The sequence below is a fragment of the Rhipicephalus microplus genome, chromosome 9 (assembly GCF_043290135.1).
Source record: "Rhipicephalus microplus isolate Deutch F79 chromosome 9, USDA_Rmic, whole genome shotgun sequence".
Taxonomy (NCBI): Eukaryota; Metazoa; Arthropoda; class Arachnida; order Ixodida; family Ixodidae; genus Rhipicephalus; species Rhipicephalus microplus.
The window spans coordinates 90727549-90751120 of record NC_134708.1 but is presented as its reverse complement, the minus strand read 5'-3'; the positions used below and the strand labels follow the sequence as shown (position 1 = coordinate 90751120).

At 44.0% G+C, this 23572-nt stretch overlaps 1 protein-coding gene across 2 annotated transcripts in view; it reads right to left on the bottom strand.

The window, feature by feature from the left end:
- Positions 1-15676, bottom strand: part of LOC142771394 (uncharacterized) — a 40135-nt gene extending 24459 nt beyond the window's left edge. The window contains exons 1-3 of one of the 2 annotated variants that reach the window (XM_075872871.1): positions 15426-15676; positions 2479-2615; positions 2351-2418 (exon numbers count right to left, since the gene is read on the bottom strand). In XM_075872871.1, the coding sequence (XP_075728986.1) occupies positions 2351-2418; positions 2479-2615; positions 15426-15500 (280 nt within the window). In that variant the 5' untranslated portion in view covers positions 15501-15676. The remainder of the gene's footprint in view (positions 1-2350; positions 2419-2478; positions 2616-15425) is intronic. The other variant, XM_075872870.1, reaches the window with a different exon arrangement.
- Positions 15677-23572: the final 7896 nt, after the last annotated feature.

Below are 23572 nucleotides of genomic sequence, written 5' to 3'. Positions count from 1 at the left end.
TACATTTAACATCCGACCTCATATACCGGAGTGCGACAGGTCTCTAAGTATTCCAAACCACTACGTGGTGTCATGAGCTCTTTCCGTATCTAGGAATAATGAGAGCAAAAATTGTCTGTGGACAAGCGCATCGTGATTATCTGACTCTATGTGAATTAGATGGTCGGTTTTGGATCGGCCTTTTCAATATCCGCACTGATTCCGGTCTAGGAATTTTTTTTTCGAGGACAGGTATGAACAACAGTTTATCATTTTTTCGAAGACTTTATATATACAACTCGTTAGTGCGAGGGGTCTGTACCTAGATACACTGGAAGGATCCTTTCTCGGTTTCAAGATTAGGATTATATTGGCCTGTTTCCACGCAGACGGAATCTTGGCGAAAGACTATACAGCGCTATAGAGGTGGAGTAGGGTGTTCTGTGTGCCATGTGGCAAGGTCTTCAGCATTTGGTACATTACACGCTCAGAACCTGGTGCAGAATAATTGCAGCAGTATAGTGCTCTTTGCAGCTCAGCCATGTTGAATGGATCGTTGAATACCTCATTTTTGGTGCATTTTTTATCTAATTTCTTGTTTTCAATAGTTGCTTAGTGACGTTGAAACGCGTCAGAGTAGTGCGAAGAGCTGGAAATACATTGAAATTGTGCACCCAGAAAGTTTGCTTGATCTTCTATGCTGTTGCCAACAGTGTTTACTAAAGGAAGAGAGTGTGTTGTTTGGACTCGTATTCTATTTTCCTTGTTCCAGGCCTAACCTCATCTGTATAGGAGTTAATGCCAGATAAAAAATTGTGCCAGCTGTCCCTTCTTGCCTGTCGGCATATACGTTGATCTTGGGACCTAAATTGTTCAAAGTTAATAAGATTTTCAGCAGTGGGGGAGTCGCGCAGTAGAACACACGCTTTGTTTTTTTTCCCGAGCTTTCCGACAATCTTCATTCCACCACGGCACAAGACGTTTAGCAGCAGTACCACTAGACTGAGGAATACATTTAGAAGCAGCGTCAATAATAAAAGCGGTAAAAAACTGAACAGCAGCATCAATTTCTAGAAGCGACACTTCATCCCACAAGACTCTTGTTAGAGTTCTAAACTGCTCACAGTCTGCTGCTTCAATTTTCCACTTGGGAGCAAATGGGTGAGATTAATTTTCTGTTGTTGTACTTGAGAGTATGGGGAAGTGGTCACAGCTGTAGGAGTCTTTTTTAACGTCCCAGTTAAAATAGGGTATAAGGGTGGGTGAAACAATACTGAGATCTATTGATGAATAAGTTTTGTTAGCAAGGCTAAAAATTTTGGCTCCTTCTTATTGAGCAGACATGCACCAGCAGGCAACAGAAACTGCTCAATCATACGGCCTTGGGCATCAGAGTGAGGATCTCCCCACAGGCTGCTGTTTGCATTGAAATCACCAAGGACAAGGTATGGCTCTAGCAACTCATCAATCAATGACTGAAATTCATGCTTGTTTAACTGGTAATGGGAGGGGTATGTAAAGTGAGCAAATGGTCATGAGCTTGTTGAAGAGGGCGGCTCGGAGAGCCACTGCCTCCAGGGGCGTTTGCAGCTGCAGAGCCTGACAAGGTAGGGTTCTGTCTATTACGATAGCAACTACGCCAGAAGATGCGAGAAAATATTGGTTGTCTTTGCGGAATATGACATATTGTCGGAAAAAGTTAGTGTTTGTTGGTTTCAAGTGTGTTTCCTATACACACAGCAGTTTTGGTGTGTGTATGTGAAAAAGCTCTTGGAGTTAATCAAGATTCCGAAAAAGGCCCCTGAAGTTCCATTGCATAATTTTATTACTCCTTGAAAACAAGCTAGTGCTTTGTATGCAAAAGAAAGACATACAATAAGGGCTCTTTCCAGGCCCCGTACCGCGCAACTTGTCCTTTTTGGAGCGGTCGATAAAGTCTCACCACTCCTTGGACGCTCGACGCGCTGTAGAGATAACTGAAGTGAACAAGCATTTTAGATCTACAGAGAAACCATGTAGGTTGATATGCTCTTAGATTTACGGCAACCTAGGATGGTTGCAGAATTGTCATTACAGAGAGTGGCTGCGCACCAGTTTGTCACATTGTTCTCGGGTACGAAATTGAGTGCGTACTTCAAAGAGACGGAGGTCATCTTTGAAGTATGTCGTGACATCATGTAAACAGTAGTACAGAGGCGAGTGGGAATGGTATGTTGCCTAAACTGTTATAAACTGCGTCTTTAAAACAGTTGATTGATGTGATCAGTCATTGACATCAAAGAGTAAATGACTGCGCACAAGTTAGAAAGCACTAGTGAATAGCACCGTCCCGTCAATTGATTCCTATAAAGATAGGATAATTCAGCCCTACCTGCGTAAAACAGAGTCATTCGTTTCTTGCGACGACTATCAAACACTCCCCGAATCCGTAAGTCACGCCTGCAGAGGAAAACAATACACATATACCAGAAGAAGCGCAGTGGTATTGTAGGAGCTTACCTGTGAGTCGTAGTTAAGTAAGATCTATCAAAAAGAACGGACAGTGTTCCAATAGATACTCGTTGATCGACCTCACATTTTAAATGTGCTCTGTTAGTTGTCTTGACAGTCCATATTTTTTGAGACATTCCCACGAACTAGAAGAACGAAATAAGTGAGAACAAGTAAAGTGAAGTACAAATACAAAGCAGGTGACACTGCTTAGGGTGCCTTTTAAGGAAGAAGGTGGAGAATTTCGCTACACGATGCAAGAGCAGTGCACTGCTGTAGTTGTTCTTTCCATCGTTACAAAATAGCATGCACGTGTCGGCACTTATCGATTTCGCAGATCCGCGGCCGGTGCTTTGTACCGAAGCAGTGAATAAATAAATTATGAATCGGAACACGAGGTGAACAAAAACGTATTTTGCTAACACACGCGATTTGTTACGGTCGAAATATTGCAAATTTGTAGTATCAAAACTGACTGATGTAATACCGGTAACGTTGTTTTATCCTCAAGAAAGTGCACTTTTAAATTGTTAAGCCGGTCACCCCCCCCCCCCCTCATGTTCACAAACACTGAAGCACATATTGCGTAGACTGTTGAATGTGTGGCAGTCCTCTAGAAAACCTTTTTTTTAGATGCGGAGCATCTAATACTCGAGGCTTGTAGTGCGGCGCCGTCCGCAAGCTTCCTCCTCCTTCTTCCACCATCTGTGCATCCCTTCCTCCTCTACACACCGCGCGCGCTTCACTCCTCCACCATCTGTGCACCCTTCCTCCTCTACACACCGCGTGCGCTTCTCCTCTTCACGAACATTCGCTAGCTGTATAATGTAGCGCGCATGCGCCGTCACGCTTCGAGAACATCGGCAGCTGACGCGCGCGCATGCGCCGTCGCGCTTCGAGAACATCGGCAGCTGACGCGCGCGCATGCGCCGTTGCGCTTCTCCCCCTTCTCGAACATTCGACAGCTGACAGTGCATGCGCCGTCGCGCTGTATATATACTCAAGGTCGGCGCTCGCTCACTCAGTTGCCGCTCGTCGGTTGGTTTGTACGGCGCGTCGACGTCCAAGGTCGCGGTGAAATGAATTCCAACGAATCCACAAACATAATGATCGACGTCCCTTCGACCAGCGCCGCCCTTTCGCATACGTGTGTACGTGTTCACTCATTTAACACCCCCTCCTACAACCACGTTAACCAATTTAGCCATCGACCCAAGTAAGTCGCAATTTAACACCCCATTTCACAACCACGTTAACCAATTTAGCCATCGACCCAAGGAAGTCGCACTTTAACACCCGTTATATGCTCCGCATCCTCCTCAGTGTTCCCCCGAGAGAAGCTGCGGGCAATTTTTTTGAATATTACCTGCATACTTCGAATTCAATTATTAAAGGTTCAGTCCCTGCAGCAGATAAATTATCTATTCGTTCCTTTTTGTTTCTATGTACTTACATACCCACTATTACAAATAACATGATATGTACTTTTGTTACAAGTATTTTCTTATAAATATTATTATTTTTCTGTCTAAAAATGGAGAAGCAAACGTTTGAAAACACTTCCTTCCTTCAGCAATACCACAAAGCAGACAACACCAACGAACTTCCCTACACGTTGGCACCACAAGTCTGCAGATAAATTTGAAATTTATCCAATTTTTTTTCAGCCCTAGTAGACTGTGGCTCCAAACATGAACAAAGAGTAGCTTCTCATTGTCTCAGTTCAGAACGAGATCACTAATGTTAATTCTCAGAAAACGCATCATGTCTTTTAAGAAATTTTCAGAGAATTTGCTCAGCATAAACTTCTCAGAAAACACGATAAACAGGGTGTAACAGGTTACAATATGGCAAGCAGACAAAAGAAGTAATTATTTTGTTTGTATAAGAACATGCAGCTAGTAAGGTCTCAGGCGTCTGATCTGAGGCATCTTCAGACCGACACTTTTGAGAATCCCCGACACCTGCATAGACTGTGTCCCCCGCTCCACCCATTACCCGGCTGTCCTTGGTGTGGGCACGCGACAGCCGACATGGCGCATATACTTTGGGAGTGTGAGTGCGGTGTTCGCCGCCACAACTCGGACGAGCGTGAGTGTACCGCAGGATGACTGGCTGAGCGGTGGCGAGCCGCCCTTCTCCGCCCGCGTGCAGTGGACTAAATCTGAGCTGTTCAGCGAGGAAAGGCTATCGCAGAGTACATGACACGATGCTCCGTGGACGACAGCTCCTGGAGGCCTTGTCCGGGCCAGTGATTGCTCGTTGGATCCTTAATAAAGTTCATTACCTAGCTACCATAGGATAAACAGGATCTAACAGGATACAATATGGCAAGCAGACAAAAGAAGTAGTTATTTTGTTTGTATTACAACGAAGATGAGAAAGTAGGAGTCCAGGGAAGATGTTGGCTTTTGGCGGGAGACTTTGAAACAGAGGATGCGCTGTATCCGACGTTTTGCCAAGGATAATTGCGATGAAGGCTACAGTTGCTTGCCTTAGCGCTTTCATATGTATGTTTTGTAACCTCTGCCAATCTAAATAAACATTTGAGAGCGTAAAAAGAGCGGAGGAAAAACCGCTGGGATAAATTACGGAAGTCGAACGGAATATTCAGGGAAAATGAAATGAAACGGGGGCAGTACAGTAGACATCTGACTGAATTATGGTGGTTCCTTCTTGTTTTCAGAGGGCATCACTACTTGGCCATGACAACTTTATGGGGCTAATGATAATTAGGTATTTCCAGGAGAAATACTTCATTTCGATAGCTTTTCTTGGGGACCTTCGACACAAAAATCCTGGTCTGTCCGGCTGAACATTTGTCTGTTTGTTCACCCTTAACGGTACCCTAAACGGTGACCAAACGACACACCAATCAGTCGACCCCGTATGCAGCGCTGACCAATATTGCTGAAGGTTCAGCGTTCATACTTGTGTGATTGTCAATTAAAAGCCATTATTGCGCATACCTGAGGCACTATAGCAACACGTTAAACTTGTGTATGTGTATTTTTTACTAGACAAGGCATACATAAGTAATTTTAAGGATCGTAGCCTTTATAACGTTGCGCTGGTTATGCAACGCTTGCACGCAATAGCAAGTGTTTCCAACGCTTTGCTCAGACGAGGAAGAGAAAGAAAGTTCAAGCGGAAAGACAGGGAGGTTAGCCAGTTCTTAGAACGGCTGGCTACCCTGTGCCGGTAAAAGGGGTGAGGGGAATGAAAGATGTAAAAAGAAATGTTGCGAAGAGAGAGAGAAATTACAAAAAAAATTGCGACAGAGGAAAGGCGACGTGGCTTGATGCGCTCGTTCGTCTTCGCTGCACGCTCGAGGCACTGTAACGCAGCGCCCTTAGAATACCATTCACCGATTTTCTTGCGCAGAACATCAAATAAACGCTTTGTTCAGTCTCTCCAGACGCAAGACGATCATCTTTCGAAGACATTTGTGTTGTAACATGCAGATACGGGGCCATTTTTTAAGGCTTTCATTTTATGTACTATTTTGATGAATTCAAGATTAACCTTTGAAGCGTTTATGAGCGTCGTGCAATGTAATTACTAACTAGGTCATGGAATTAGTAACGTTTGTTCCTGCACCTTGGAGGCCTCAAGTATTATTCCAGCATGAATAGTTTGACATCGTAGAATTTGTGAACTACAATAGAGAAATATTGTCCCACATCTTTTTAGCGCTTCCTTCACCGTATCTGTGTTAGGACTGTTTAACGTAGTATTGACAGGACGCCCTACTTTACCTATGCGTTATTTGGGTCAATATGAACATTCATTCATCCAGAGAACTTTAGCACTAGTGCACGTAAAAATATTTTTTGCCGTGAACGTGTTTAAGTCAAAGTCCATCATAACTTTGCAAGGCAAAGTGCACAGAAACAGAAGTTCTGTCACTGGGAATCAATGCCATGACGTTTGCCACGGCAGCAGTAACCAAGCACGTCATCGACTGCACCAAGGTGACTATTTTCTTTATTACAAGGGAATGAAGCCGTGAAATATTGTCGGCTATACAAATAGAATTCATGGCTTCAAATTCGTTGGTCACTTGAAGAAAGTACAGAAGTTCACAAAGCCCAATCAACCTTCAAGAGGCGATAATGGCAATAAACATAACAATGCTGTCTTATTTGTGGGTCAACACAGAGCCTGAAATTTACAGGAGATATCATATTGTCGCAGTACAACGCGAACAAAGCACAAATACGCCTTGAGGCAGCGAAAGCACCGTGTTCTCAACAGTTGAGCCGCAAGATTTTCTTCTTCGTTTTCGAGTCAAGCCAGAGGCTCACTACCTGGTGTCCGCTAAATCCCGCAATCATCGTTTTTGTCCGCATGTAGGCACGGGTCAATATGAATCACTTTTTCACGAAGCCATACATTTCGGTGTAAAGTATAGACGTGGAGCACCCCGCCGCGGTGGTCTAGTGGCTAAGCTACTCGGCTGCTGACCCGCAGGTCGTGAGTCCGGATCCCGTCTGCGGCGGCTGCATTTCCGATGGAGGCGGAAATGTTGTAGGCCCGTGCGCTCAGTTTTTGATGCACGTTAAAGAACCCCAGGTGGTCGAATATTCCGGAGTCTTCCACTACGCCGTATCTCATAATCATAAGGTGGTTTTGTGACGTTAAACTCCACATATCAATAATCAAATTTAGGCGTAGAGCGCAATGAAGTGTTCTTGCTGCTTAGGATGTGTGCAGTTCGCGTATCTTGAAGACACGTGCTGACGAAAACGAAATAAACTTTGCTGTAGGTAAACAAATTAAGAGAAAAGGGTTTTGCCCAGTGCGGGTGTTAGCGTTTTTCTGTTGAATTGGCCTAAATATTCTAATGTAAATTTAGCTTTCAAAAATGCAACAAAAACCAAAAAGCAATAACTAGATTTTTCAGCAATTTCTCTTGCGACCGAATGCAATAAAAATGGTAAGTAATACGGCTCCGGGTAATGGAAAGAAAGAGCGGGTGAAAGAAAACGTTAGGCAAAAATAAAATGGGCACAGTAGATTACAAAGGGTCTTCAGCGAAAGCCAGTGGCTATTAGTCGTATTATGCTGTATTTCAGGGGTGAAGCTCCTTATGCTGTGGATCGTGTGTTTCTGATGTCTTGTGATTTGTAGTGTTAGTGATGGTATTCATAGTAATAGCAATGCCGAAGTGTATGTGCGCTTATACTTGAATGGTATGAATAATTTATGCTCTGTACATGCTGTATATAAATTTTTTCTTAACAACAAGTAGTCCATGATGAGACAAGCGCAAAAAATACACACACTCAGAGAGGACACAGACAAGCGCTTACTAGCAACTGAAATTTTTATTTGGAAGCGAACACTAATAAATACATCACACGCATGAACGTCACTTCCAACTTCCCCTGTCATCATCAAAAACGTGATATTACAAAATATGCACGCGCCCACAACCGGAAACAAACACGTACCAAGAACTAAGAAAAGAAAATGTAAAAAACTAAGAAACATAAATAAAAAAAACGTAACACAAAGAAAAACACTGGGTTATGTGACGTCCAAAAAAGCCAATTCCGCATCTGTTAGTAGAACTGACGCTTGCCTGACGCAACTGTCTCCTCCTTTCCGTATTCTATACGCTTCCATTATTTCTCTCGTTGTCCGCTTGTTGTGCCTGTCAATTATTCGTGTGTCGCAAAATTTCGGTTGGCATGTGCATTCCTCGCAGTGCATCGCTAAGTGTGAGTAAGGGGCCCCCTTTAGTGAACTCTCATGTTCACGAAGGCGCACATTTATGCACCGACCCGTCTGACCAACATATTCCTTTCCACATGTGAAAGAAGTTCCGTATACAACATCTTTTTTGCACTCAACCTACCTCCTGCCATGCTTTATGCTGCACGTTTTCGATTCCCCAGTTCCTTTCTTGTTAACTAGCCTTTCCACTGCTGGACAAATCTTTGATAACTTGTTTTCAGCTGAAAAAACAACCCGCACGCCATACCTTAATGCAACTTTTTTCAATCTATGTGAAATATTGTGCAGATACGGGATCACCACTGTCCGCTCTCTTTCACCCTCAACTTGTCTCCTCTCTTGGCTTGTGCCAATGATTGCATTTTTTACTTCCCGACGATTCTTCTCACAGGCCAAAAGGATACAATCATCTTGGTAAGCGGCTCCCCTCAAGCGCTTGATCTGCGCGAAAACACTCTCAATCAATGAGTGTACGCACGATATTATGAGGGCAGCTTTGATGCAAGAAGTGGCAATCCCATTCTTTACTAGATTCGAATATGCCGAATGATAGCTCAGCAATGGTTTTTCCAATCTAGGGTGATACATCTAACACGTGTGAAAAGGAGACAAATTAATTTTTATTTCTAGGTCCAGAAACTGAATGCGTCGTTCCTTTGCCACCTCAAAGGTAAACTGTAAGCCACACCCGTTTTTCCTAAAAGCTATTAAAACAGTCATTAACGTGCTCATACCCGGATCGTTTTTTACCAAAACAAGGTAGTCATCTACAAATCTAAACAGCTTCAGATCCATGCCATCTAGCTCTTTACCTACTGCTGTGACAAGTTTGCTCAAAAAAACATTGTATAAGATCGGGGCGACACTAGACCCAATGCAAATCCCATCCTTCTGGACGTACACTTCTTCATTCCACCCCACTAGCGTCGAACTCAGATACATGGTCAAAATCTCCATAAAACCTTCTACAGACACACCACAGGCATCACAAAAAGCCACTTCATCATTTTTTTGGTTATGCACTCTTGTACGCTTTGTAGTAAAGGACCATGCGGAACAGAATAATATAGATCGACGAAATCAATACTGAAGGCATCAGAGACCCTTACATCATCTCCATTTAAGTAGTCCACAACTTCCACGGAAATGAAACCAAAAACGGGTCACAATACCGGAGCGTTTCCAGGTGCGTTTTCAGTTCCACGCTAGTGGGGTGGAATGAAGAAGTGTACGTCCAGAAGGATGGGATTTGCATTGGGTCTAGTGTCACCCCAAGCTTATGCAATGTTTTTTTGAGCAAACTTGACACAGCAGTAGGTATACAGCTAGATGGTATAAATCTGAAGCTGTTTAGATTTGTAGATGACTACCTTGTTTTGGTAAAAAACGATCCGGGTATGAGCACGTTAGTGACTGTTTTAAAAGCTTTTAGGAAAAACGGGTGTGGCTTACAGTTTACCTTTGAGGTGCCAAAGGAACGACGCATTCAGTTTCTGAACCTAGAAATAAAAATTAATTTGTCTCCTTTTCACACGTGCTGGATGTATCAACCTAGATCAGAAAAATCATTGCTGAGCTATCATTCGGCACATTCGAAGATAGTAAAGAATGGAATTGCAACTTCTTGCATCAAAGCTGCCCTCATAAAATCGTGCGTACACTCATTGAATAAGAGTGTTTCCGCGCAGATCAAGCGCTTGAGGGGAGCCGCTTACCAAGATGATTGTATCCTTTTTGCCTGTGAGAAGAATAGCCGGGAAGTAAAAAATGCAATCATTGGCACAAGCCAAGAGAGGAGACAAGTTGAGGGTGATAGAGAGCGGACAGTGGTGATCCCGTATCTGCACAATATTTCACATAGACTGAAAAAAGTTGCATTAAGGTATGGCGTGCGGGTTGTTTTTTCAGCTGAAAACAAGTTATCAAAGACTTGTCCAGCAGTGGAAAGGCTAGTTAACAAGAAAGGAACTGGGGAATCGAAAAATTGCAGCATAAAGCATGGCAGGAGGTACGTTGAGTGCAAAAAAGATGTTGTATAGGGAACTCCTTTCACATGTGGAAAGGAATACGTTGGTCAGACGGGTCGGTGCATAAATGTGCGCCTTCGTGAACATGAGAGTTCACTAAAGGGGGCCCCTTACTCACACTTAGCGATGCACTGCGAGGAATGCACATGCCAACCGAAATTTTGCGACACACGAATAATTGACAGGCACAACAAGCGGACAACGAGAGAAATAACGGAAGCGTATAGAATAAGGAAAGGAGGGGACAGTTGCGTCAGGCAAGCGTCAGTTCTACTAACAGATGCGGAATTGGCTTTTTTGGACGTCACATACCCCAGCGTTTTTCTCTGTGTTACGTTTTTTTATTTATGTTTCTTTGTTTTTTACGTTTTCTTTTCTTAGTTCTTGGTACGTGTTTGTTTCCGGTTGTGGGCGCGTGCATATTTTGTAATATCACGTTTTTGATGATGACAGGGAAAGTTGGGATTGACGTTCATGCGTGTGATGTATTTATTAGTTTTCGCTTCGAAATAAAAATTTCAGTTGGTAGTAAGCGCTTGTCTGTGTCCTCTCTGAGTGTATGTATTTTTTGCGCTTGTCTCATTCTGAACCATTACCAACACGCCCAACTGGCAGTCATCCTTAAAGCTAGTAGTCACCTCTTGTTTAAATCTTGGAACGACCGCTGTATGCTGGTACTTGTATATGATGAATATATGATGAAAAGATCCGAGATGGTGGTGCTTGCAGTGTTCACTAGATGGACAGAGGAACAGACGGACGTACGCTCGCACCGCCGAACGGTGGCACAAATGCATGCACGGATGGGTGCACAGATATACGCACGGACGTACTGATGGACGAGCCAATGCATGCACGGACACATGAACGCACGATCGCGTGTACGGATAGACACACGGATGGCCGCACGCATGGATGGAAGCAAGAACCAATCGACGAACGGAAGCACGGACGAATGGACGAACGAACGTACAGACTGAAGCACGCTTCGCCCCTCTCATCATCATTTCTTCTGTGGATAATCTGTGATTTGTTAGTCCCACTAGAAAGACTCGGAAGTGGAATGTGTACTTCGTTTCTTTTCTTTTTAAATTACGGTGAGTTGGAGCAAGAGCAATCTGCTTCCGTTTCACATGCGTTCATGTTCTCGCACGGTTCGGGTCATGCAGACGCCATCTGTGTCCAATGCTCATAAGACCAGTTGCGTTTGGGAGCTCGGACGTAATGCCGACGGTTTAGATGGCCACGAAGACACGTTGAAGGACTACACAAGTCTGGTTAATCACTTCCTGGCAAACTTCAGTTTATATACACAATGACACCTATTTACAAACAAAGGCCGGGGTGGCCACAAAACTGACCTCAGAGTAAGCACTGGGCTGTATCAGCGTCGGCTGTACTTGCCGATCCCTTCGTATACATCACACATATACACCAACTTCTCAATGTAGCATCAACCTTTGATTGGAGTCGGTGCCAAGCACGACCTCTGCGCCTGCCTTCCGATCTCGTTCTCAAGCACCCAGATCCCCTCCTATTCACTTCTCTTTATTTGTACCTCTCATCTTTTCTGAGACTGCCTCGTGAGACGAACCCCTTCTTGATGCTGCGCCGATGCGTCAAAAGACTTTACTTTTCTCTGAGACGTGTCTCCGGCTCTGCTATCCCACACTTTGCCATCCTCATCCTCCAAGAAATCGGCTGAAGAAGAACTTAGTCATTTTGTCGACGTGCATCTTAAAAATACTTTCGCACGACAACGAGCCTAGCCAGACAGCTGGTAGGCTTACTGGAGTTAGTACACCCGATGCTGCCGCCAATCCACACGTATTGTGACAGCACACTGCCACATTATTCTGTCGGGAGCAGTGTCGCGATAGCGACCACTTCTTTCTCAGTCTGGCTCACCGTGAGAACGTTTCCGCCGTGTAGTTGACTCACCAGTGCAGGTGCGGTGAGCGAAAGCTCACGGGGTTTTTCATCTTTTCGTATGCGCAACCACTTCTCATTATCTTTCCTTTTCGTCAGGTGGCTATCCTACGCTTGCTCCAAACATAGGAGGCCCATTTATCCTTCCGCGTAAAGAGGGGCCGCCACAACTGGCATCATGACAGGAGACCGAACAGACACCAACCATATCAGTTATGAGGCCACGAAGGCTTTCGCACAAAAATGCATCCCTCTATTGTCGTACAAATGACAATGGCACCTTGTCGTACAAATGACACAAGACAAAGCCGACCTTTATCAGATGGAAGGAACGAATTGTGTCTTTTCATGGCTTGCCATAATAAACTCGAAAGAAAGCAATTAAATATCCGGTGACATGCTCTCCATGTACACGAGAACAGTGCAACATACGTAGAATGTAAATAAGCGTTTTGCGAAAAATATTTTACAAGTATTAGCTCTCGCAAAGACTAAAAGGTTGCTCCTTGTCAAGTTTACACGTTTTGACGAAGAGTGACTATCGCGGACGTTCATTGGGGACCAATATTTCGGTAGCTCTCAAGAGGCCCGTCAAGATAACGCAATGCTGTGTCATTCAATGAGGGAGCAGGAAGAGGAAGAAGAAGAAGGACAGTCAGGAAGGCACACCAGAGGAGCATCCGGTTTTCTATCTTACCATGATTGAATGACTTGTGGGGTTTAACTTCCGAAAACCACCATATGGTTATGAGAGACACCGTAGTGGAGGGCTCCGGAAAATTAGGCCACCTGGGGTTCTTTATAATGCACCCAAATCTAAGCACACGGGCCTACAACATTTCCGCCTCCATCGGAAATGCAGCTGCCGCAACCGGGATTTGATCCCGCCACCAGCGGGTCAGCAGCCGAGTACCTTATCCACTACTGCGGCGGGGCTTTTCTATCCAACCCTGAGGAAAGGTGACAGAGTGATTCATTCCAATGAATATTTGCAGACAATGAAGGGAATAATGGCCACTTGCAAGGTCAGAATGCATTCTTTTATCGTAAGTTATACTAGCTACAGATTATTCACAAAAAACACGTGGTAGAGCGCGTTGAGCTGCTTTCTGAGGGCTCGGTTTATCTACTCAAAAAAAGGACTTTTGCTTCACGTAAAATAAAACTTTTATTTCTTCTGCTTCGTATCAATATGCTCTTTATTACCGTAATTTAACTATACACCCTAGTTTGTGAATGTACTTATTTACGTATGCTTTCTTAGGTGGTGAACGTATTTATTACGTAGGCAACCTTCTCATACCGTCAAATTTCACGTAACATCTTTCTTATACGTCCCTCCTGCTGAACCAATATTCCTTGTTTTCATTGTGAAGGGCGTCAAAGAGTATTATAATCTCGGTAATTTAGGTATTGTTAGCTATCTGTGCGTTTTCCCTGAAACGTCGTCTTCATAATTTTGATTCAGTAGATACCATTACGTCTGCGTACCTTTTTCGGTAAAATAGGTGGTACATGCTAAATTTATTTCTCAATTGAAATACAACCTTGAAATCAATTAATGCATTTTGTGCCCTTATGGAGGCTTCCAAATAATAAGTATACCGTGTACATAGCCGATACAGCTCTTTCTTTAACTGTTCAATAAAAATTATGGTGTATGTTAGCACACAACAGCTGCGTCTATTTAGTGCCAACGATTTCCAGGTAGTAGGATTGAATAATAAAGTTCTTTGGCGTGATGAGTAACTTCAGAAATGTCGTAAACGTCAGTACCGTGTCCTTGCTTTATATGAGTGACGTACACACTACATCAATCTCTCCAGTGATGAGTATATTCTTGTACTAAGAACAAAATCTAGGGTAACCAGTATTGCCTCATCGGATTAAATGAGCGGTATGCGTCTATAGCAGTTGTTGGAGGAATATTATGTAATTGCGACAAGTCAATATTATGACTTTTGAATACCAGATAAGAAATGTATTGTACTTCGCAAAAGTTCACTAGTGTGAATACTGCGTGATCTGTAATGGAAGGCCTACGATTATTCGGAAGAAATCAGAGGCAGCCTGCTTGCTTGTCGCTAGGCGCCAAGAAGCAGAAATTAAAGGTTGTGATTGATTCCATGACTAGAAATCTCGTTAACTTGTGCTGTATTCTCTTGCTATATTCTTCAGCCAGGTAAGACGTTAATTTTTATAGGGTGTGTTTCTGCTGAGCTTCTTGATAGCTTCGTTTTTTATATTTTCATAACCTAGGTAGTATACTACCACCTTCGATCGCTGATTTTTTGTGTGAATGATTTGGTAAATGTTCATGTTTTAGTGAATTTCTTTTAAGGGAATGCTCTAAACCACTTCCTGCCAGCATAAATGCCGAGAATTAAATCGTTGACGCTAGCAGATCCTCGCGCGTGAGGCAGGTGTGTTCGAGAATGTGCAATCTGGTATATATTTTTTGCAATCCTAGGGGAAACAGTTGTAATGCGAATATAGTGCGCATTGTCTTGTTCTGGAAATCTCTTAGCGGCGCCTTCGAGGCCTCTAGAATGACGTCACCGTTGTTATATGCAGTCGTTAACGCCAATATGGTTGATTAAACGCGTGAAGTAGTGTTTGGCAGCAACGATGAAAGCTTAAGTGTCACGTATCATGGTGCCGGTAACACGATAACACGATAACAATGAACACATATTTAAAATAATTATTGAACACGAAAGACAAAATCCTAACTTTCTTAAAGCATATGACAGTGGGAGTAAGCACATTGCTACACTGGGAAGCATGTCAAATGGACGAATCGTGGCATGCTGTTATACATATATACACAAATTTCAAGCAGATATGACGTGGAATAAAATGCATTATTACTCTTAGTAAATTTTTTTACATATACGCGGCTCCCATTAGTCAATGTTATCAGACACAATCCTAAGCCACTAGTTTTCTCAAACACCCATATCTTTGGTCATTCCGAATATGTGTCACCACAAACAACAGACAGGTGGAAACGCGAACTACCCAATATATTAGCAATCATGTGGCATGTCTGCCAGGTATACGTTTTCAGGACTTCAATGATTCATGTCAGTCATGTCCACGTGTCAAAGCGCATAAACATCCACCAATCAAAACCCACATTGATTAATAAAAGGTAACAAAGCATGTATGCTGAAGAGCATACTTACTATAGCGATCATGACCTTTCGTGCATAAGAAAGTCAGAAGGCATGAAAATGCCCTGAAATATCGACTGACCTGTTTGACATCTCTACCAGCCGTGTATATCGTGGAAGTAAGAATTAGTATTGCTGCGAATACCTTTGTTTCCATGGAGGCTTAGTTCACTGTTCGTAATGCTTTTAGGCGCCTAACGTGACGCTATTCTGATTGACAGGTTTGTGAATACAAACACAGTCACGTTACGGTTCTGCTTTTTATGTAACACTGTGACGAACACCTCTCACAGTATTGCCCTCAAAGTGTTCTCTTCATCAATTGTCATGTACTCCTAGCACTTAATGTGTTAAATAATGACTCGACTACAGAACAATTACTTTATAGAGAATATTTTACAGGGAACATATCAAAAGAAAAATTGGCAGAGCTTGCTTGTCTCCGAATGCCGCAAAATTTGCTTCTCCGTTGAGTTATGAGACCTCTCTTTGATCTGCCACCAAGAGCAAATTTTGTTTATTTTGAATGATTTCGCGTCTTCTAGGCACGCGTAGGTGCTATTTTAGGATTGCCATAAAAGCTATTTTTCAGAATTTCATCAGTCAAAACCCTTTCGATACATACGGCATTTCTGAGAACCTGAAACAATAGGAAAAAACTTTTGCGCTGACGCACTGAACATAGAAATAACCTCATCTTAGGGACGTGCATTTAAATTTAGGAATATTGATAGCTACACAGCGTTGCGTGAATTTTTGTGAGCTGAGACATTGAAGGCACGATATATCTGTGCGTTCATACATTGCTGATCTCCATAAGCAGCGATGTTCAACGAATATGTCATTAGAACAACGTGACAGAAAAAGAAACAAAAATGGCAACCCTTGTGTATAGCTTCATAAAACCTCAAAGACACAAACCAGATTACTCCGAATACAGGGCAAAATTAAAAATGATGAATCTTTATCACAACGGGCATCCTCACAGCAACATAACTACTTTATTAAATTTCGTCCTATAAAACCATGAATTGTCAACAAAAACATAACTGTATACGGCGACCAAATGCTACAGCTCTGTGTACCGACTGTTTTAAATCAGTTACACACAGAAAATTACCTCGATGTATCCAAGCTGTCGCTAAAAGCCTACGTGCCATGTTTGTATGAATGCTTGTGCTGCCATATGCTCATCTGTTTGTTTTTATTTTGCTGTCTTCATTACTACGAGCATTTTTTCTCTTGGTTTTTCGAATGTTTACACAATAGCGTTGTTTATTATTTCTTACCGTGTTTGTTTAGTGGTTTTGCTATTCTTTTCAGGCATTAGGTGTGGGACGTGGTTTAAACTGTTGTAACCACTCTGTGTGTGAGGTGGCCATGTTCTTTTTTTTTGCCTTCTCTCCTCGCAAAGCTGTTGTGTGATAAACTCGCTCAATTCAATTCAATACTTATATGGCTGCTTCTAGTATCTTTCTAGAAAGCAGCTACGTGACACAGGTAGTTTCTATGTTGATTCCGGGTCGCCCCTAAGATTTTTTAGGTAGTTCTTGGTTTTTTCTACGTTTATTTCACGCTCTTCGTGGTTTGAGTTAACCCTCAGACAGTTGCAGACACAACACGGATGTTCAAACTGCAGAGACGAAGTTTCTCGCTGCCACGAGAAGTTCAGACCTCTCATAGATCTGTGGACTGAGTCGTCATTTGCGTAGGGCTTCTATCGCTTTGCGTCTTACCACAGCCACCATCGCATTTCTCATTTCTTGGTATTTATTTCTTGGTGTCTTCTCGTTCTTGGTGTCTTCCACTTGCCGCCTTCGCTTCGCAGTCGTTTGTTCGGCAAGTCTTGCTTTATTTATCCTGTTTAGTAGAAGTTGAGTGCAGTTAGATTGACCCAATTTTTGTAATACTGTCACGGGGTCGTCACGTGACCGAAGACAGGAGACTTTGCGTTGGAATTTAACTGTTTATTTGGGCGAACCTGTGCCCGGTAAACGGAAAGTCTAATTATAGTAGCAGCCTTCGACTGATAGCGGCGAACGGAGCATCGGCCGTCCATCAACTACTGACAAGCGGCGAAGTGCGTCGGCATTTATACTCTTGCCATCGAACGTTCTAGCGTTATTGCTGGCGATGGCATAGGTTCCAGAATAATCTGATTGATTGATATGTGGGGTTTAACGTCCCAAAACCACCATATGATTATGAGAGACGCCGTAGTGGAGGGCTCCGGAAATTTCGACCACCTGGGGTTCTTTAACGTGCACCCAAATCTGAGCACACGGGCCTACAACATTTCCGCCTCCGTCGGAAATGCAGCCGCCGCAGCCGGGATTCGAACCCGCGACCTGCGGGTCAGTAGCCGAGTACCTTAGCCACTAGACCACCGCAGCGGGGCCATTTTCTGCGGTTATGATGCGATGTTTCGTGATTGGGGTCTGCCGAATTTTCGATGACGATGAAAAGCAATCTTCATATTGCAGGAGCAGGGCCTTGAGCGGTTCTTGCTTATGGTTCGGAAGTCTGGGATTGACGTCGAAAGCTGTGGGAAGGGCTTGGTTCTTCTGAGCAGGTTCCGCAGAATCGGCGAGGGTGAAAGCACTGGTGGTGTTTACAATTTCTTCGATGTATGCGACCATTGTTCCTTTGTTCACATGTTTGTACTCATTGCTGAAATTCGTGAGCATAACTGTTGCTTTGCCTCCCCGCAGCTCTGCAATTCCTCTTGCGACGCAAATATTTCGGGTGACCACCAGATGCAGACTTTCTTCAACGACGCCTTCCAGGTCATGTGATTTATGAGCACCGACTGAAATAATGACGCTGGAGCGAGGCGGAATGGTGACTTGTTCTTCCAGCACATTGAAGGTACGGTTTCCTGACGGCGTGCGAGGCGGTAGTGTTTCTTCCATGGATAACTTTATCGACTTTGTTCCTAGATTGATGGCAGCACCATGTCATCCTTGGTATGAGTCCATACCAAGGATGACATCTCTCTAGCAACGCTGTAGCACTACGAAGTCTGTAGGATAAATACGGCTGTTAGTGGTGACTCTCGCTGTGGAGATTCCTGCAGGCGTTACGAGATGACCTCCGGCTGTTCGGATTTGAGGGCCTTAAGCTGTCCTAACTTTCTTTAACTTCGCGACGAACGACCCACTGATGACGGAATAGTCGGCTCCAGTATCAACGAGAGCGGTTACACTGTGGCCGTCGATAAGAACGTCGAGGTCGCTAGTTCGCCGTCTTGCATTACAGTTAGGGCGTGGCGTCGGGTCACGGCTGCGTCGGCTTGTTCCACTGCTTCCATGTTGCGTCGTCCGGCCACCTTCGTTAAGTGAGCTTTTGCTGTCAGGGCTTTGCCTGGTTGGCGTTGTGTTCGGAAAGCTCCGTCGCGGCGGCGTTGTCGTCGGAGGATCTTCGGTAGTTCGTCGCACAGCAACCGCACCTCCATCAGTTGCTGCCCTTAGTTTCCCGGATACGGGCTAGGATACCGGCCCCGCGTTGGGCCAGAGTATTGCAGGGGGTGCGGTGACATGCGGCGGCTGGGCGACGGCGAACGGGAAGGACTTCGTGGTGTCCATTGAGTTGCTGTAAGGTAGTCAGCGATTGCACTTGGCCGATCTCCTGGCTGCGGACGCGGTGCATTGAGGGCGAAGCCACGCAGTCCCATCGGTTGGTACTGGCAACGGCGGTATGGGTGCCCGGCCTCGCCGCAGTGGTAGCAGAGCGGGTGGTTGTCAGGTGCACGCCAAACGTCCGTTTTCCTCGGCGCACTGCGCTGGCCCGCTGGGGAAAGGTAGGACGTCGGTGGGGGTGGTGGCGGTGGTGGCGTCTGGCGACGGAAGTGCGACGGGGCGGCGTTTTGGCGTTGACGGGGAGGAGCGTTGATGCGCACTGCAGCAGCGTCGCTCATAGTTTCTGGCTCGGGCAGCGGTGTTTGGGGAATTCGAAGTGATTGCCGAACTTCTTCTCGCACAATGTCGGCGAACGAATCCACTTGAGGCTGCGCCGAAGGCAACCGTTTGCACAGCTCTTCCCACACGATCGCTCGGATCGTTTCACGCAGGTCTTCGGAGTCACTGGCTTGAGCAGCCGCGCATTCTGGAGTCAGGCGACGTTTATACTGTCTAGTGCGCATGTCCAGGATTTTTTCGACGGTGGTCGCCACGGATACAAATTCTTGGACGGTGTTCGGTGAATTCCTCATTAGTCCCGCGAAGAGCTCCTGTTTGACCCCTCGCATGAGGAAAGGAACTTTCTTGTTGAGTTAATGAAAAACTATCTAAAAAACCGCAGTATGTTTGCATAAACAAAAGTGCGTCCACTTACTTAAACATAAGCGGTTGGGCGCGTCGGCTGGTCATCTTGTAGCACCAGGTTCAAGCCGCTTCTTTTCTACGTGCAGATATTCCTGTGTGGTGCAACAGCAATGGCCAGCGCACATGAAGATGCGACCAACTTTGTCATCGAAGAACGTAAGGCTACTTCTGCGCATGCGTCAGCCATAATCGACGAAGTTTGGGCTACACTGCTTCCAGTGCCATCAACGTCAATTGAAGTGGATAAAAGACGCCCCCATCCCCGGATTTCTTCAGTGGGCACGTCGGCTGGTCATCTTGTAGCACCATGTTCAAGCCGCTTCTTTTGTACCTGCAGGTTAGTAACAAAGTATCGTCTGGTAAAACTAGCAATCGTCATTTCGTCCAGCTGACGTGCCCACATAGCTTGTATACCTTGTATTGTGACATTAAGCAAGTGGTTTTGTCCCTGCTGATGCTATGCGGGGACGTTGAATCCAATCCAGGACCCTCCACAGCGGAATTGTTGTCACAGTTGATTGAAGGTCAAAACAACATTCAAAAAAGGCTTCATGATATCGAGCTGGAATTGAAAACTGTGGAGGAAACTTCTGAGATAATTAAAGGATTCCGCGATAAACTTCGCAGCCTGGAAAATACGGTTCAAGACCTAGAACGTAAGCTCGTTGATTTAGAGGACAGAAGCAGGCGTAACAACCTTGTTGTGTTCGGCATACCGGAAAAGAATGATGACGCCTCTGACGACCTCATGGATAGCGTAGTCTGCAATGTGTTCAGGCATGCTTTAGACGTGAACGTAAACTCAGTCGAGCGAATTCATAGGCTAGGGAGAAGGCAGCATGGTAAAAATCGCCGAGTGATCGTGAAGTTTTTCGACCACAGGGAAAAAGTTAACGTTCTCTAAAGTTGCTTCAAATTAAAAGGGAAGGGAATCTCAGTCTCAGAGGATTTCTCCGCAAGCACTCGGCACGTCAGGAAGCTTCTATGGAACAGCACTTCCGATATTAGGAAACCTGGCACAAAGGTTAGACTTGTACATGACAAAATTAAGATTGACAATCGATTGCTAACATTAGATGAAGTTCAGCGTGGAATGGTCTCTGCGAGCAGACCGCTTACCAGAGCAACTCGCAACAAATGAAACGACAAGGACGGGAAACTTTTCCGATGCCTAAATATTAACGCCCGTAGTATTCTAGCAAAAAGCGATGATTTAGACAGTGTTGTGTTAACGTATCACCCTCACCTCTTGATAATAAGTGAAACCTGGCTTCGCACCGACGTTAGTGACGATGAGATCACGCCCCGGGGTTACCACATCTATCGCAAAGATAGCAGTAGTCGAGGCGGCGGAGTTGCAATCATATTTAAGGAAACCTTACAAGTTGAAAGATTAGCCGATATACCAGATCTTGAATGCATAATTGTTAAAGTAGACACAGGCGATCTTAAGTTCATAGTCGGCGCTTTTTACCGCCCCCCCAGGCGCAGACGAAGTATTCTTTTATAAGCTTAATGAATTTCTTTGCATGGTCCACAGTTGCTCTAGTAATATAATAGTTGGCGGTGATTTCAACATTCCTTCAGTTATATGGGATACTGATTTTCCTGTACCGTCCTCAAATGCAGCGAAACGTTTAGTCGATATAGTCATTTTTCATGATTTACCTCAAATAGTTAAGCAACCAACCCGCGTACAGAATGCCACTGCTACAACTCTGGATCTTTTTTTCGTTAGCAACAGCATGCTGCGTCGTGTGGCAGACACCAATGTGCTTGATGGAATATCCGATCACAAATTGGTCTACATGTGCATTAATCTTAATAACGTTCCAAAAGGCAAGAGGAAGAACGCGTAGTGTCCGTCTTCTTGCGCGGAAAAGACGTAGAAATACTGGACACAATAGACTTGCATTTTTCTCGATTCACTTTAGTTTCTGAATCTAGTACTTGTACTGTTAACAACCTTTGGTGTTTCTTCAAAAACCTTGTGTTGCAGGGCGTTCATGGCTTTGTGCCAGAAAAAGTGGAAATAATAAAAATGTTAGCCCATGGATTACTATGCCAGTTGTTCGTTTGGGGCGAAAGGCGAGCAGGATAAGAAAACGGCATCGTCCGAACCCCACTCCGTCGACCATGCTTAAACTCAGTAACGTGCGTAAAGAATTAAAAGACAGTATCAAGCAGGCAAAAGATCAGTACTATAACGTCACTTTAGAAAACTTCTTGCTGTCATCCTCAGCGAAATTCTGGCAGCATTTCGCCCCAAACAATAAGTGTTTTCATAATATATGTGTTAATGGGACTATCGTAACTAATAAAAAAACTATTGCAGAATCGTTTAACTTGTTTTTTTTGTTCAGTGTTTGCTAATGACGACGGAAGTAAACCATGTTCAAAAACGCTTCATGATATCCCACCAATAAGTGACCTTACAATATCTGAGGAAGGAATCTTGTCTCTACTTCTTAACATAGATCCCAAAAAGACGCCTGGTATTGATAGCATACCTAACGCGTTCCTTGTGAGGTAGGCTGAATGGTGCTCGAAGTTTTTGTGCATCATTTTTCAAAATTCACTGTCACAGCGCGCGCTTCCAGATGACTGGAAATTCGGAAAAATTATCCCTATACCCAAATCACCTAACACTTCTCTCGTCTCCGCCTATAGACCAATTCCCCTGCTTTGCTCATGTGCGAAGGTATTAGAACATATTATATTCAAGCATCTCTCAGTTTTTCTCGAGGAAAATAATTTAATAAATGACCGACAACACGGCTTTCGAAAAGGATTCTCAACCGTCACACAACTGTTGGAAACCATTCATGACATTGCAGCTATTCTAGATAGGCAAGGTCAGGTTGACATGATTTTCCTAGACTTCGAAAAAGCATTTGATCGCGTGTCGCATCCAAAACTTCTCGCGAAACTTAAACTTATACAAAAAAACAGTACATCAACTTCATGGATTGAGGCCTACATTTCTTATCGAAATCAAATGGTTTCTATAGATAACGTCCAGTCTGATTCACGACAAGTGAAATCAGGAATTCCTCAGGGCTCTGTGCTTGAGCCACTTCTTTTTTAGTTTTTATAGACGACATCGCCAATGATATCCCAGTTTCTATTAAGTTATTTGCAGATGATTGCATTCTCTATCAGGAAATACGTTGTGCAGACGACCAGGGTCTTTTAAACGCAGCGTTAACAAAAATATCTTCTTGGTGTGCAGTGTGGCAAATAAAGATTAATGAAAAGAAAACAGTAGCTATGACCGTTACGCGCAAGCTGCTTCCTTTGAAACACTCATATTCCATCAATGGTCAAAAAGTATCTTTTGTTAAAACTTATGATTATTTGGGGGTTGTATTAGGTGCAGATTTTAGGTGGAATGAGCATGTTGCCTACAATGAAAAGAAAGCTTTACGGAAACTAGCATTTCTGAGACGTTCTTTACGGAAATATACCCCCAAATTAAAATAATTGCGTATAAAACTTTTATCCGCCCGATCCTCGAGTATTTATCTGTGGTTTGGGACCCTTATAGCCAGGTAAATATTAAAACACTTGAAATGATCCAAAGAAAAGCAATCCGATTTGTATATAATCGCTACAGCGCTCTGACGTCACCTAGTGAACTGTTAAAAAAAGCTGACTTGGATACATTGCAGGCAAGACGGCAACACACTCGATTGAAGTACATGTTTCTACTTTACCACGACAAGTTACGCATAGACAAGCACGCGTACATAAAAAGGGTTCAACGACGATCAACTCGTTCCGAGTATCCAAAAAAAAACTGAAGGAATATTCCTGTCAAACAAAAGCCTTTAATAACACTTTTTTTCCGCGCACTGTCACTAATTGGAGTGCTCTTTCTGCTGATCTGGTGAACTGTGAAACCGTT